This window comes from Prionailurus viverrinus, chromosome D3, assembly GCF_022837055.1.
Source record: "Prionailurus viverrinus isolate Anna chromosome D3, UM_Priviv_1.0, whole genome shotgun sequence".
Taxonomy (NCBI): Eukaryota; Metazoa; Chordata; class Mammalia; order Carnivora; family Felidae; genus Prionailurus; species Prionailurus viverrinus.
The window spans coordinates 18,672,942-18,687,928 of NC_062572.1; the positions used below are offsets into that span (position 1 = coordinate 18,672,942).

At 56.2% G+C, this 14,987-nt stretch overlaps 1 protein-coding gene across 6 annotated transcripts; it reads right to left on the bottom strand.

Moving 5' to 3' along the window:
• Positions 1-1,591: 1,591 nt before the first annotated feature.
• MMAB (metabolism of cobalamin associated B) lies at positions 1,592-14,871 on the bottom strand. Of its 6 annotated transcripts, none has more exons than XR_007145716.1 (10): positions 14,688-14,871; positions 13,480-13,541; positions 10,076-10,169; positions 8,173-8,230; positions 5,926-5,998; positions 5,599-5,696; positions 5,162-5,226; positions 3,336-3,395; positions 2,373-2,526; positions 1,592-1,939 (listed from the first exon to the last, which is right to left on the bottom strand). XR_007145716.1 is itself a non-coding variant. In XM_047827184.1 (9 exons), the coding sequence occupies exons 1-9, from the start codon at positions 14,801-14,803 to the stop codon at positions 1,840-1,842; spliced, it is 726 nt and encodes a 241-aa protein (XP_047683140.1). In that variant the 5' UTR covers positions 14,804-14,868; the 3' UTR covers positions 1,592-1,839. The 6 variants fall into 6 exon arrangements, 2 of the variants coding, with proteins under 2 accessions (XP_047683140.1, XP_047683143.1); XR_007145717.1 differs by lacking the exon at positions 2,373-2,526 and adding an exon at positions 4,892-5,036 and having other exon boundaries at positions 1,857-1,939; positions 14,688-14,870; XR_007145719.1 differs by lacking the exon at positions 2,373-2,526 and adding an exon at positions 4,901-5,036 and having other exon boundaries at positions 1,859-1,939; positions 14,688-14,870.
• Between the last annotated feature and the right edge of the window lie 116 nt (positions 14,872-14,987).

Here is a 14,987-nt window from a genome sequence, read left to right on the forward strand (position 1 = left end):
CGGGAGCACGCAGGGGTGCGCATTTCTCCTTTTGCTTCTGGCTCCAGTGTGGCTTTGTGAGGCCCTGCAGGACAGCAAACGTTTCAAACTGATCAGTCCTCTGGGTCCCCAGAGCAGGCTCGCTCTGTTTTTCTCAGGTTGGCAACACGGGAGGCAGCCCCCGAGATGCCAAGTCTGCCCTGCGCCTGGGCCGTTTCTCGGGGAACACGTGCCGGCCAAAGACAGGAGGCGGAGGCAGGGCCTGGGAACCGGGGGTTAACTCCAGGTGCGCAACAGCCTCTCCCGGCAAGGGCTGGCGGGGACGGGATTTGGCAAGAGGCAAGCTGCTTTGTTTCAAAGCATCATTTTATGCTGTATTTCCTCAAAGGGCTTCTCCTGTCCTTTTCCAGGGTGTCTGACCATGGCTGGGAGCATTTTGGTACATGTGTCCTACCCCTTCCAGGAAGACTGTGAGGAGGGGGCAGAAGCGGGGGAATGAGTGGTTCACCGCAAGCTCTTGGGGCCAGCTCCTCCCTGGCCCGGCCCGAGTGCTTGCAGGGCAGTTAGCCATGTTAGCCTCTCCTGACATGCTGGTGCTTTCAGTGTTTCCAGCTCTGTGCACAGACGCTCAGCACCCGCTGGGGAGCAGACCCGGTGCTAACCACTGGGAGGGCGGAGCGGGGCAGGCCTCGGACACGGCCTCTTCCGGGAGGGATTTCACCTTCGCCCACGCTCACCGGCACCTCAGCCACCTCCCCGCCCAGGCTTAAGAGGGTTGCTGCAGCCTGCCGGAGGCCAAAGATCCAGCGGGATGAAATGTACCCATTCCTGCAAAATGCGCAGCAGAGTCGTAAGAAATGAGAGCAAAATTATACGTGTGACCGATCATTTTAACGTTCGCTGACTTGCTGGCTAGGAGGACAGCAGAGTGACCAGCCTGCCTGAAACGAGCCGGTGCCCGATGTGAAGCAGGGGCTCCGCAAGTGAATGATTGCTGAGCCGAGTTCACCAGGCATCTTGGCCCTGACAGTTAGTGAGAGCCTGCCCTTCCGGAGTCATTTCCCGCAATTAGCAGCGCGTGATCTTCACGTTCTCAGGGCCGCCTCCTCGCCCTGCATAAATATCCCTTTCCCAAGGACACAGCTGGCACTGGCAGTGTCGTCTCGCAGTGGGAGGGGGCGGCGGTGACAAGAGAGATAAAATACAGCTATGGCATGGATCTCAGAGGCATAAACCGGCAGAGAAAGAAGTCCTTCTCCAAGTCGTGCCGTTCCTTGGTCCCTCGTCCCTGGACCCTGGTCCCTCATCCCTGAGTCCGAAGCAAGTCGTGAGGCCTCACCTGTCAGTGTGCAGCTGCCCTGCCCCCACACGTAGGTGGGGATGGTGGCTCAGCGGTGACCGAACTTCCAAATCCCGCCTGCCTTCCCCTTTATAAACGTGACATTTACAGCCCCTCTGGCCCAGCTAAATCCCAATTACATTTCCCAGGGTCTCTGGTATCGTTCCAAATCTTTATGCCACCTGAGCCGGCAGGGGAAGGGCTCTCTCACCACATGTGCGCGCGCACGCGTGCGCGCACACACACACACACACCCACACCCACACACACGGCTTAAGCTTTTCCCACTTTTAATTTTTTTCTATGTGGCTTTTCACTGCGGCGATCACTTTGCCTTATTTTCCCCCATACTGAATTCATTCATTACCACCTCCTCTAAGACCCAGGAGAGCCTAGCGGGGAGGACAGGGGTCTCCTCCAGCCCCCCCTGGGTGAGATCTTCAAGAATCAGGACAGGAAGGACAAACTCTTCACCTCGGAGGGCTCTACAGATCTCCCCCTTTGCATTATTTCCAGGTGCCTCAGGCTCGGTCCGACGGGTCATTTTTCTTGTATATTTTTTCCTGATTCCCCTCTTTCATGGCTGCGTATCTGGCTAATGTGAAGAGATAGTCGCTGAGTCTGGAGGGACAGAGAGAATGATCTGAAATGAGAGATCAATGCTAACTGGGTCCTTCCCATATTAGCCTTCAAGGAGGAAATATAAATCACACACCCCAGGAGCATCGGGCGGGACAGCGGGTGCTCGGCCAACTTGGGCTTTGATGGATGACACTCCAGGCCAGCTTCTGTGACTCTGGCGCCGGGGCTGGGGCAGTTCCTGCCAGATGAGGCCGCTACCCCCCCCGGACCTCAGAGGGCTGGTGGCTTTGGGCCACTCCCTAGACTGGTTTGTGTACCTTCCGTGACCAGGACTGAGACACCCAGCCTGCCCTTAAGGAGCCTGCAGTGAGTTCACGAAGCCGCCCACCTTTCAACCGTCCCCCGCTTTTCCTTGTTTTCATGCCGAGCACTGCCCACCACCCTCTTCCACCTCTCCAGGCCCCAATCTTACCCTCTGTGGCCAGCTCCATGCCAGGTCCTGCTGGAACCTTCCCTGACCACGCCCCCACTGAGATCAAGCCCCCCTCCTTCTGATGCCTGGCCGTCTCTCTGGGGGCAGGGTTTGGGGGCAGTGGAAGAGATTCTGCTCTGGGTGTCTCCCATTCCTGGAAGGTAGTGATATGCTTGTTTCCAGTCTGCCTAGTGCTATCCTCCTTGCTGAGGAAATGAACTGGCTCGGCCCACACAACACTACGGGAGGACAAGGCTCCCCAAAGGTCACTGCTGTGCCGATGAATGGAACCTTCCTCTCTCCCTTCAGGCCCAGCCACCTCCCAGGAAGAAAGGAGCTGATCAGGTCACACCCCAGGGGGAGGAGTGACCTCAGTGAGGGGCGAGACCCCGGCTGTGAGGTCGCTTTCTGGAAATCCAGGACAGCTCCCAGGGGCCCCCTGGTTCTCAGTCTGCCCCTGGGCCCTGACCTTGCCCACACTGGAACTGCATGAGCAAGGCTGGAACGGAACCCAGACGAGACCTCCTGGGGCCAGCCTGGCTCACTGGTTCCTGTGTCGGGGCCCTGGGCCCTGACGGCCCCGAGCTGGCTTTGCCCGGCTGTCTCTTCTCAGTTCATACAGCCCTGGAGTCTTGTGGGGAGGGGCTGACAGTGGGTCTGACCCCTGCCTGAGCTCCCTGGTCACTCAACCCAAAAGCGGGCCCCTTCCTACTGCACTGTCCCTTTGTTCTTATGTTGCGTGCTCCTGGTTTTCACAACAGCCTCTCCCGATGACACCTTCGCCTCACCAGGGACAGGGACGGTACCTGCCTCATTCTCAGCTGCATCCCTGTGCCCGATGCAGCGCCTGGCATGTCGCCGACCCTCAGTGGATATGAACGTGTGGGCCCCCTTCTCTTATCGTTGCTTCCCACAACGTGCCTAGTTTTACTGAGTGGGACTCTCCAAATTCCATCAGAGTACCTGTTTAAAAACTTGGCCACGTTAGCGTCCGTCTCACCCATCTGGACAAGAGGCACCACCCTGGAAGAGGAGAAAACGCCACGTCGCATACATTACGGGATCGACACTCTGGGGGACCCAGGGCTGCGTCCCACACCGGCACCTCAGAGCCTACAGCGGCTTGACCTGGTGCCCTTGCCGGCCTGGGCGCAGACATCCCTCTGGACTGCTGTCTGCTGAGCACTGGTGACGGGGCGGGCCCTTGACACAGGTCACCTCCGCCACATAACCCTTGCTGAGAGACGCTCTCCCCGAAACCGAGGCTCTGGCTTTGTGTCCCCTGCCCAAGGGGTTTCATCATCCCACATGCACGTCCCCACCACCCTGCCTGGTGCATCCTCTGCTGGACGAGGCCCCCTGCCGGGCCTTTGCGTCTCTCCGATTGTTTTGGTACCGTGGGCATTGCCGACACGGATGGTTTTCTACAAACAATGAATTTTTTCTTTTGAAACTGAAGCTCTGTTATGCGGGGCCCCTCTGGGAACCACTTGGGCCCACGAGCCTCTCATGAGGGATGGGACCTTTGTGATGTGGTGTGGACAGAGCTCGGGTTTGGAAGCAGACCGACCCGGGGTCGAATCTGGACTCTGCTGTGGACCGCTCAGGTGATCACCCTGGCCACGAGGTCGCCTCTCTGAGCTCGTTTCCCGACTCCTGTACACGGGGGGGTGCCACCACCCCTCTGCCAAGGTTATCCTGAGGCATCAATGAGGTGACGATGAGCAAATGCCCAGCACGGCCCTGCCCATTCTATCAAAGTAGGGCTTCACTTCCATTTGTCTGGGAAGCTGGGTGAGCTGGCGTTACGAGTGGTGTAAATGGAGGTTTTGCAGGAAACTCTTCTGAAGTTTCTCTGAAAGGCTGTCAGTAGCTTTTAGGGGTCCTTCCTCTTCCTGACTTGGAGGTGTTGGGGCAGTGGGTGGCAGGTCTGTTGAGAGCTTCCACCTGCCCCCCCCCCCCCAGCCCCGCACCAGCCCTGTGGGTCCCTCTGGGCCCTTCTGTACCCAGCAGCCAGCAGGGTCCCTTCATGTCACCATGTGGCCTAAAGCCCACCAACGGTTTCCTATTGCTCTCGGGATAGAGGTAGACCTCTCTGTGCCTCCGAGGCCCTGCCCGGTCTCTGGCCTCGTTGTGCCCCACACCCTCTCCCTCTGGACCCAGACACTCGGGTCTCCTTTGTGTCCGTTCAGTGTGGGCTGCCACCTCTGCCCTTGCTGTCCCCTCGCACTGGACGCTGTTCCTCCCCGCCCCCCAATCCTTCAACCCCTGGCTCACGCAGTGTGACTGGGAGACACCCTCCCTGTGTTCACTCCACGTCCCTCACAGCCCTGACCACGGTGCGGGGCTCTCCACTCATTTCTGCCCGGCTCCAACTACCCCACTTACGTTAACTCCCAGGGATGAGGAGCCGGGGCACAGGGCAGGGAGGCCTCTCCCCGAATATCCTTTTGACTTTCATAGCATGTGAGTGTCAGAATTATAAATAACCAGCTAACCCCATCAGGGACTCCTCCTACCCTGTTCACCTATAACCTCTTGTTTCTCCGTAAGCTCTGAGCGTGATGTGGTTACATCATCTGTCATTTGTCTGCTCGCAGGTCACTGTCTCCCCTCGGCTATGCAGGGCTCTGAGGACAGAGACCCGGGCTGGCTGGCGTCCACCTGGAACGGTGAAGGTGGCAGGTGAAGGTCTGCCGATGGGTGGCTGGATGGATGGCACGGAGCCGACCCTCCTAGGCTTGCCTGCTGCTCTGGCCAGGCCCCGCCCTCTCCCTTGGCCCCCTTACCGTCTTTCTGCTCGGCGGCACACGGCCCGACAGAAGTGCAGCGCGGAGCTGCTCTTGCCTCCCGACTGAAAGGAGAGAGCGGGCGCTGGCTGGAGCGGGGGTGGGGAGGGGGGGGAAGGGGGTGGGGGGGGGTGTGCCCACTGCAGACAGGGAGCCCCCTGGACAGATGGACCGACAGATACATAGGACCCTGCCCCCGCCCCCAGCCAGCAGTGTTCTGCTTCCGGGGCCCTGCAGAGGGGCGCGTCCACTGGGAAGCCCCCTCCAAAGTGGGCAGGGCTGGAGAGGGACCGGGGAGGGTCCGGAGGGGACTTGGGAGGCCGGCGGCCAGCTTCTGTCAGGCAAAAATTAAAGAGGCGGCTTACTCCGCACCTGTGTGTTTCTGTGAACACACTTGGCCTGCGGCCACCCCCAGGTTGACACCGCCTGGCACCTACCGGCAGGATAAACGCCGTGAGAGGGGGGAGCTGGCTAGAGTATCTGTCGATCCACTGCTCCAGCTCCAGGATGGGCCCCGCCTCGAATGCAGCACATCCTGAGGAGCCGAGAAGCAGGAGGACACGGCCATGGGGCCCGTCGCCGCCCAGACCAAGGAAACCGCCCCCACGTCCCTTCCACCCCGGGGGGCTCTGCAAACCACTTCCGCCGGCTCGGGAGGGCCTTCCTTCTCGGGGTCTACGGGCCAGGCTGACGGGGGTGCCAGGGGACGCCCCGGACAGGGTCCCACCTCTGAGCACGCGCGGCAGGTTGGGAGAGAAGATTACTTAAGTGAGCCTCCCTGGCCGAGGAGCGCGGGGTCGCCAGGGCAGAGCCGACGTCCTGCAGCGAGCACTGGATCTGGGGAACCAACAGGGGGCGACAGTGAAGACCCATTCCTGGCGGGCCGGGCGGGGCTCACGTGGTTCCACGTGCAGGGGTGCCCTGTGACACCAGGAGGCGAGCAGGGGCTGCCCTGCTGGGGACTGGCCGGATCTTTAATCAGCTGGCATCTAAAGGTGAATCAGCAAACTCCATCTGAACCTTCGGCACGTCTGCCTTGGACACCAGCTCTGTTGAGCGGGGGCCCTGGGTCCCTTGGGGGTGCGAGTCACACAGACGATGAGTGTCAGGTGCCCAGTGACAGTCAAGAGGTAGCTTCTCACCCCACTCTCGTCTCCGTCAGCCTGGGCCCCGGGAAGTCTTTCCCTTTCCTCTCCACTGACGGCTGTGGTTGTCTGACCTGTGACAGCCGGGCCGAGACACCAAACGTGACAGTGCTTTAAAACTAAGCCATAAAGGACAAGTATCTACGAGAACATGGTCGACCCCTGCGTGACAAACGACCCACGGGCGCCCGTGCCAGTGAGCCCCACGAATGCCACCTCCTTTGTGGCCGGCTAGAGTCTGCTCAAGCTGGGTGGGGCGCCGTGAGGTGGGTGGTGGTCTGTGACCTCTGCTGAAATGGCGACTGTGACAGCGTGCCGGGAGCAGGGCGCAGCGGGAGGCAGCAGAGGCTGCCCACCCAGCAGTGAGCTGGGACCCTCCTTGGGCCGCCGACCGGCAGAACCTGGGTGGGGACCTTGGCCGCCTGGCGTCTCGCGGGCTTCGAGCAGGAGGCAGGGTAACGGTAGTGCCCCCCTGGACGGCCAGCTGCAGCACTCACCCCAGCACTGGAGGGGCGGGAGCCAGCTTGGGAATCAGATCCCAACTCCGCTGATTCCCAGCCCCGGCGCCTTGGGCAGGCAGCCCTTTCCTTTAGGAGTTTGTTTTGCCCCAATAACGTGCCCGTTAACCTGCAGGTCACAGGCTTCTGAGGAGAGCGGTGCACGGGCCCAGCGAGCGGGGACCTGGCGGGGCTCCCAGGTGAGAAGATCACAGTCTGCACCCTCGGGGTGCCCAGGCCAGTGGGGAGACAGACGGATCAGACTGTGTGACACTCTTTGTGGCACCTGCCATTAGAGGCGGGGCCTCCACAACGGGGGTTGTGGAAAGCTGGAGGAGGCGCCTAACCGGGCTGGAGGCCGGGCGGCCACACAAGGCCCTGGGGGACGTGACGTTGGAGCTGGGACCCAAAGGACAGGGGCCTAAAGCATAGGTGGACTCATCACGTCACTGCCCCCGCCCCCCCACCCCCGCCTCAGCCTTTTCCCTCTGGAAACCCTGCAGAGATGAGCACAGCATGCGGAAATGACGCCTGCTGAGGTGAGAGCTTCTTCACCGGGAGGCTGAAAACCACGCTGGCGGTGCACAGGAGGGCCTCATTCACAGAAAGTTCCGGCACTTAAGGCCCTCCCATCCTTCTGTGGCCCCCTCACTGCCCTCCGCCTGCTCCCAGGAGGCTAAGCGGGCCCCAGCCTGGCCTGGAGGACTGAAGCAGGCTGAGTGCCCAGGAAGCAGCTTCTACAGTCTCAGGTCAATGTGTAGACTGAAACCTTGGACACGTCCTATGCATCCGAGGGGATGTCCCTGTCTCCACTGTTAAAGTCCTGTCTGTGGGTCACAGTCTCCATGCTTCCTAAGGAGAACACTAATACTAAAGGCCATAAGGTCCCCTGGCCTAGGGCTTCCTGAAGCTGGTCTTCCCAGGTTTCTCAGCCTCGGGGCTGCTGACATTCAGGCAAGGGGCATTCTCTGTGGCAGGGGAGGCCCTGGGCGTTGTAGGACATTTAGCATGTGCATCCCTGGCCTCTACCAACTAGATGTCAGGAGCCGCCCCCCCCGCCGCCCACCTGTAACCACCAAGAGTAATACCAGACATTGCCGTGTGTCCCCTGAAGGGCAGAAGCACGCTGGGTCAAGTCCACTGCACTTTACGTTTCCCCCCCCTTGGTGCTGTTCTTCACCACTCGCCTGGGAGGGAGGATGATCTCTGTGTCCCCGTTTTGCAGGTGAAGAAACAAGAGGATCCCAGAGAAACAGTGAGTAGCCCCAGGTGACCCAGAGAGGAAGTGACGGTCAGATGGCAAATCCAGTTATGGCCATCAGGCCACAGGGATACAAATCCCAACTTGGGATGAGACACTGCTACTCACTTTCTGCAGCTCTTCAGCAAACGGGTGGCCTTTCTCTGCGACTAATTCCAAAGCAAACCTGTGAGGAAAAAGAAAAGAATCTGCGTCTCACATCATGTCTGTGGGCCCTAATTCAGCTCTGACACCACAGGGTTATTTTTCTTGCTGACAGTGAGAACATCATAACCTTTCATTTGGTTAGGGGTGTTTGTTGCTCAAAATGCCTTTTCTTATACTCATTACTCATCCAGTCAACACTTCCTTTCTCAGTGCCTACTCTGGCCAGGTCCAGGCAATTCAGCATGAGTACAAGGGACACAGGCTCTGTTCGGCAGGAGGCCGAGGCGTGAATCGGGTATCACATGACTGAACGTGAAGTTGCAAACTGAGGTCAGCTCTCTGGAGGAAAGGGCCAGGGTCCTGGAAACCTTGGCCTTGGCTGGAGTTCAGGGAGGGCTTCCTGGAGGAAGCAGTGCTGGAAGTGGGACTTTGAAGGCTGAGTAGGAGTTCCTGGTAAGGCAGGTGGGACGGGGAAAGCCAAGCGCCCCAGACGCAGGTCAGGACCCCAGCTCCAGCCTCCCTCCAAACTCTGCCACTCTCTTTACCAGTCAGGGGCCTGGCAGGGAAGAGTCGGCAGTGCATTCACAGGGTTCCTGGAGGAAAGGCTGGCCAGGGGACTATTAACAGGGTGTGAGAATAGTTATGGAATGACAGTGGGTGGCAAAAATTAGCACAAGCAGGGGCCTGAAGGGGCGAGGGAGGGTCAAAGGTGCTCCAGACCCGGGAGAGCTGGATTCTTGGTGGGGCCACCGCCAGGAGCCATGCAGCTGACTGGGCGAGAGTCACTGGGGAATGGGGGCAAAAGTGTTCCCACTCCTCTCTCTACCAATGTCCCATCTCCTGCTGGTGCCTTCCATTGGCTGGACCCACCCGGAAGACAGAGGAGGGGACTGGGGTGAAGCGTCACCACGCAACAGAGGTTGCCTTCTGGGCACAACCAGTGTATCGTCTTAGCCTGCCTTATAGTCAAACTAAACAGACAAACGTGTTAATTTGTCATCTAGCGTGGGTCTCCTGCTTTGGACTGCAAGGAACAACTCTGTGGGCCGGACACAGTCTGCCCTCCGCAAAGCGACATCCTCCGGCTTGGCACCAGGCAGGTGCCTGGGAATATCCTCAGGGAAGACATCCCCACGATGCAGCCAGTTGTAGACCCTCCTCGGTGCTGCTCCTTCAGGCTCCTGCCACCTGGAGGGTGCCCCTCTACTGTCTGCTCCCCCAGCACCCCCAAGACTGTGGGCTCCATGAGGCACGTGGGCTGAGGCTCTCTGCCTGGCACATGGAGAGGCTTGCTCTCCGACAATCCACAATCGAGGTGTCCCCAGTCTCCTGCCCCCCGCCCCGGACTGAGGGATGATGGCTTGCTGATTTGCTAATCCTAAACAGCTGATGCCAGAACTCCCCGTCCTTCCCCCCTGCACATTTCACCTTGTGTCTGCCTCTTCCACTTCCTCCCCCCACCCCCCGCCTTCCCACAGACACCAAGGGGTCTGCATTCTCTGCTCCGCTGGCAGACCACCTGCACCTGCCATTATCCATCCTGAACACCTCACCTAGTCGGGCCCACCACTGGGAGGTGGGAGCCGCACACCCGTACTCGCCTGAAGAGTGGGGGAACCAGGGAAGGAGGGGCATGGCAGCTCCACATGGCGTGGGACAGATGCCAGCCAGGAGCAGGCAGGGCCGGAAGGGAAAGGCGCCTGCAGCCCCCGGCAGCCTCGTGGAGGCCTCGTGCCAGGCCGAGGCAGGTTCACCAAGGGTTGGCCGCCCCCCGGGGCCGGCCAGCGCTCTCGAGAGCTTCCCATGAACTACGTTACTGGTGCCGATTCAAACCCCGCCTCAAGGCCAACCCCGTCTGCCTTACCCAATGGCTGAGCTTAATTCATCTGTAGTTCCCACGGCTTCAAACACTTGGTCATCTTTAGGTCTCCTTTCTCCAGTGAAGGTGCTAGAAAACCCTATGAAAAAATGTTTAGCCACCCAAATTAAGATTTTTTATTTTTCCTGACATGCTCTTTTTTTAAAAAAACTTTCCACCTGAAGGATAACATATACACAGAAAAGTGCTCAAATCCTAAGTATATAAGTTGATCAATTGCTCCTACCTGAATATACCTCTGTGATCAGGACCCAGATCAACAAATAGAGAATGATCAGCACCCCTGAAGCCCCCAGGTACCCCTTTTCATTGCTACTCCTAAGGGTAACTTCTTTCCTGACACGCTTTTATTTTATTCCTAAAAATCATGTACTAATCATTCTGCTAAAGAAATAAGACATATAAAGGGGCACCTGGGTGGCTCAGTCGATTAAGCATCCGACTCTTGATTTCAGTTCAGGGCATGATGTCATGGTTTGTGAGACGGAGCCCCATGTTGGGCTCCATGCTGTCTGTGTGCCGCCTCCTTGGGATTCTTTCTCTCCCTCTCTCTCTGCCCCTACCCACTTGCGTGGGACGGCTCTCTCTCTCTCTCTCTCTCTCTCTCTCTCTCTGTCAATAAATAAACATTGTTTAAAAAAAGAAATAAGACAGGGGCGCCTGGGTGGCGCAGTCAGTTAAGCGTCCGACTTCAGCCAGGTCACGATCTCGCGGTCCGTGAGTTCGAGCCCCGCGTCGGGCTCTGTGCTGACAGCTCAGAGCCTGGAGCCTGTTTCCGATTCTGTGTCTCCCTCTCTCTCTGCCCCTCCCCCGTTCATGCTCTGTCTCTCTCTGTCCCAAAAATAAATAAACGTTGAAAAAAAAATTAAAAAAAAAAAAAAGAAATAAGACATATAGGTACATATTATAATTATATTTCACATAAAATCGAAGTCCTCTGTGGATCTCTGCCTAGGTCACGATTTCCCACCATGTTCCCTTAGCCACGGAGATAGAATAAATCTGCTCCCGACAGCCAGGAGCCAGCCTGGCGCTCACAGGCAGGCTGTGGTGTTCCGTTGGGACGGAAACACCTCTGTGGAACACTGTCTGGTGGCCCACTCTGACTGTGACACAGCAATCCCCAAACAAGACCCCCCATAATCATGTCTGAGCACAGAACACTGTCCAACCTGTAAAAATGACCAAACATCCCCATTCTCTGGCTAATGCGAGGGACTGCTGCTTCTTTATCAATGACAGCTTTGGCCTCTCTTTGTCACACCCACCTTCTAGATAAAAAATGATTGAGGGGCGCCTGGGTGGCTCAGTCGGTTAAGCGGCCGACTTCGGCTCAGGTCATGATCTCGCGGTCCGTGAGTTCGAGCCCTGCGTCGGGCTCTGTGCTGACAGCTCAGAGCCTGGAGCCTGTTTCAGATTCTGTGTCTCCTTCTCTCTGACCCTCCCCCGTTCATGCTCTGTCTCTCTCTGTCTCAAAAATAAATAAACGTTAAAAAAATTAAAAAAAAAATGATTGAGATACCCAACTAGAGAATTAGCCCTGCTTCCTGACAGCATCCAATCCAGAGCAACACCCCACTTCCTGGAATTTGTTCCAGATCACCTGGCATAAGCCTAGTCCTATAATGGGTCCTTTCCAGTATCTTCTCACTGAGCCCACGGTGTGCCATGTAATGAGCTAAGTGACCCAACTTGACTAGACTGTCCCTGGGGGTCTCGGCTGGAGGGCATGCCTGTGCACGTTCTCTTTCCCTTTATTTACTGTGGTAGTAGACATATAACATAAAACTTAGCATTCGAATCATTTCTAAGAGTATGGTTCAGTGGCATTAAGTATATCGTATGCATATCTTTTATACTTTTACGACCTAAGTACATACTCCCCAAAATATATGTAAACTAGTGACCTTCACAGTTTTTAAAAAAAAATTTTTTTTGCTGTTTATTTATTTTTGAGACAGAGAGAGACCTAGCATGAACAGAGGAGGGATAGAGAGAGAGAGAGACCCAGAATCCGAAGCAGGCTCCAGGCTCTGAGCTGTCGGCACAGAGCCCGACGCAGGCCTCAAACTCACAATCTGTGAGATCATGACCTGAGCCGAAGTTGGACGCTCAACCGACTGAGCCACCCAGGCGCCCCACCTGCACAGTTTTTTTAAGTTTATTTGTTTACTTTGAGAGAAACAAAGACAGTGCGAGTGGGGGAGGGGCTGGGGGAGGGGCAGAGAGAGGGGGAGAGAGAATCCCAAGCAGGCTCCCACTGCCAGCACACAGCCCAATGCAGGGCTTGATCCCACAAAGCCATGAGATCATGACCTGAGTCGAAACCAAGAGTGGGATGCTTAACCGACTGAGCCACCCAGGCGCCCCAACCTGCAATTTTTTTAATTAAAATATTTAAGTAGGGGCACCTGGGTGGCTCAGTCGGTTAAGTGTCCAACTTCAGCTCAGGACATGATCTCACGGCTTGTGAGTTCGAGCCCCGTGTGGGGCTCTGTGCCTACCGCTCAGAGCCTGGAGCCTGCTTCAGATTCTGTGTGTGTGTGTGTGTGTGTGTGTGTGTGTGTGTGTGTGTGTGTGTGTGTCTGCCCCTCCCCACTCATGCTCTGTCTCTCTCAAAAATAAACATTAAAAAAATAAATAAATAAAATACTTAAGAAATCTCTACACCCGACATAGGGCTCGAACTCAGGACCCCAAGATCAAGAGTCGCATGCACTTCTGAGCCGGCCAGGCGCCCCTGCAGTTGTAAACTTTAGAAAATATGTCACATTGATATAGTCTACATCTCACTTTTTTCTGTACAACATTATTTTCAGGTATTGTTTACATAAAGTAATATATGCTCATTACAAAAAGTCCTAGAATAGAATAAAAGTATGCGCCATAAACAATGAAAGCCCTTCTGTTCATTCCCCTCTCCTAAACTCAATCTCTCTCCCAGGTAGTACTTCAAGATGTAACCTTTCAGCATATTCTATGCATATCTGAACACATATACGTATATACGCATAACACACACTTTTATCCAAGTAGATTTCAATTATTTGGATTGCTCTGCAATTTGCTTTTATCACTTCATATATCTTAGGCATCTTTCATTTCATATCACATTTGATGATATTTATTGAGACCTGTTACATTATTTTTAATGTTTATTTTTGGGGGGGGGGGAAGATACAGAATCTGAAGCAGGCTCCAGGCTCTGAGTTGTCAGCACAGAGCTGACATGGGGCTCGAACTCATGAACTGTGAGATCACCGGAGCCGAAGTCGGATGCCGAACCAACCGAGCCACCCAGGTGCCCCTGTTACATAATTTTTAACATATGCAAACAATTTGGAAGAACTTTCAAATGGAGTTTTTTGCATGTTTCATCTGCCACCTACCTTTGTCTCCTGTTTTGGTGTATATCTTGGGGATCTTGGGTGTCTTCAAGGAAGGCTGTGGCCTAATGAGACACAGACATCAAGAAGTGGAGAGTGGGCATGACACCTCCTTCAGTGGGTCACATCTTGCCCAGTAACCTCAGAGGCAGGACTTTCCCCTCCTCTGTTTGGATCTCGTGTTGGCATCATTTTCCTCCCTTCTTCCCAATTCAGTCCGTTGTGGGCAAGCTCTGTGTCCTGCCCACATCCATTATCTGCAGAGTAGCTCATGTAGTGCACTGCTCAATGCACATGCTCAATAAATATTCACTGAAAGAGTTTATTGATCACTTTCCATAGTCTCTGCACTGTGCTAAGTGGATTACTGGCATTATCTCCTGGAATTACCCCATAGGCACTACCGGTGACCTTCCTTTTACTGTTGAGGAAATTGGAGCTCACAAGATGAGACTCCAGGTCCCTCAGGAAGGAAGACACAGGGCTGGGATTCATGCCCAAGACTACCTTACTCCAGACCCCAGTTACCTTTTACCCGACAGAAACCGTTACTTTGACCCACCCAAACTCTTATCCTCTACTCTACCCAGTCAGGGCTGCTTGGAGAAAGTAATCTGGGCCATTTCCATTCTATGAAGCTTCACGTATACTCAGGAATGAAGACCTGGCAAAACAGAGTTCTAATTCTGGCATTTTCAAATAGCAACATAACACCTTTAATGCAGGCTTTGACACGAACATGTGGCATCACGAGGTGATCCAAACGTTCAATTACTGGATCTAGGAGAGTATATCGATCCATGATAAATTCATGGGACCACGCGGGTTCGGAGGTCTGGGAAGGGGAGCAAGTTTCAAGGTCGGTGAGGACGGCCACCTTCAGATCGTGTTGGTGTATCTCTGTGTCTTAGGAAATAGGTCAAAATCTGAATTGAGGCCCACCCGACGGTGAGGCGGGGCAAGATGGCCCTCGTGGCGGGCCAGGGACGTGCCCTGCCCTGACGCACGACAGGCGGGCTTCGTTCGGACTTGTGCAAAGAAATCTTGGGTCTCTGGCTGCCACGGTGCTCACGTGGCCAAGGTGACGTCAGGACTAAGACGTGTCACCTGGCAGTTGCTGCGGCGACCTCACTGCGGTGTGACGTCACCATGGCGACGACACCACAATTCACGGCAGGTGTCCGAGTTACCCTCCCCAGCCAGGCACTCACCCGTCCCCGTCTTCCACGCCCTGGGGGCCGCGGCTCTGGAAACGAGGACACAGCAGCCTGCCGGCGCCGAGGCCCCCGCGCAGGCCAAGGCGGGATCCCAGTCCCCACACAGCCATGCGCCAGGCAGCTCGTCAGGGGCTGACCCCGCCAGGCTCCCGTCCAGGTCGGGGGCGACTCCACCTACCTCCGGCCGCATCACCGTTCAGCCCCCATTTTCCATTGGCTCTTGGCTCTCGACCCAGGGCGGGACACTCCCAGGGGCTTGCTTCCCATTGGTTCGCGGAGGGGGCTGCCGGCCAG

Coding starts and splice junctions, on each gene's coding strand:
- MMAB (XM_047827184.1), bottom strand. CDS start 14,803: ATGGCTGTGTGGGGACTGGGATCCCGCCTTGGCCTGCGCGGGGGCCTC. Junction 10,170..13,479: donor CACCAAAACAGGAGACAAAG/GTAGGTGGCAGA, acceptor ATTTTTTCATAG/GGTTTTCTAGCACCTTCACT. Junction 5,697..5,925: donor GGCCAGGGAGGCTCACTTAA/GTAATCTTCTCT, acceptor TCGGCTCCTCAG/GATGTGCTGCATTCGAGGCG.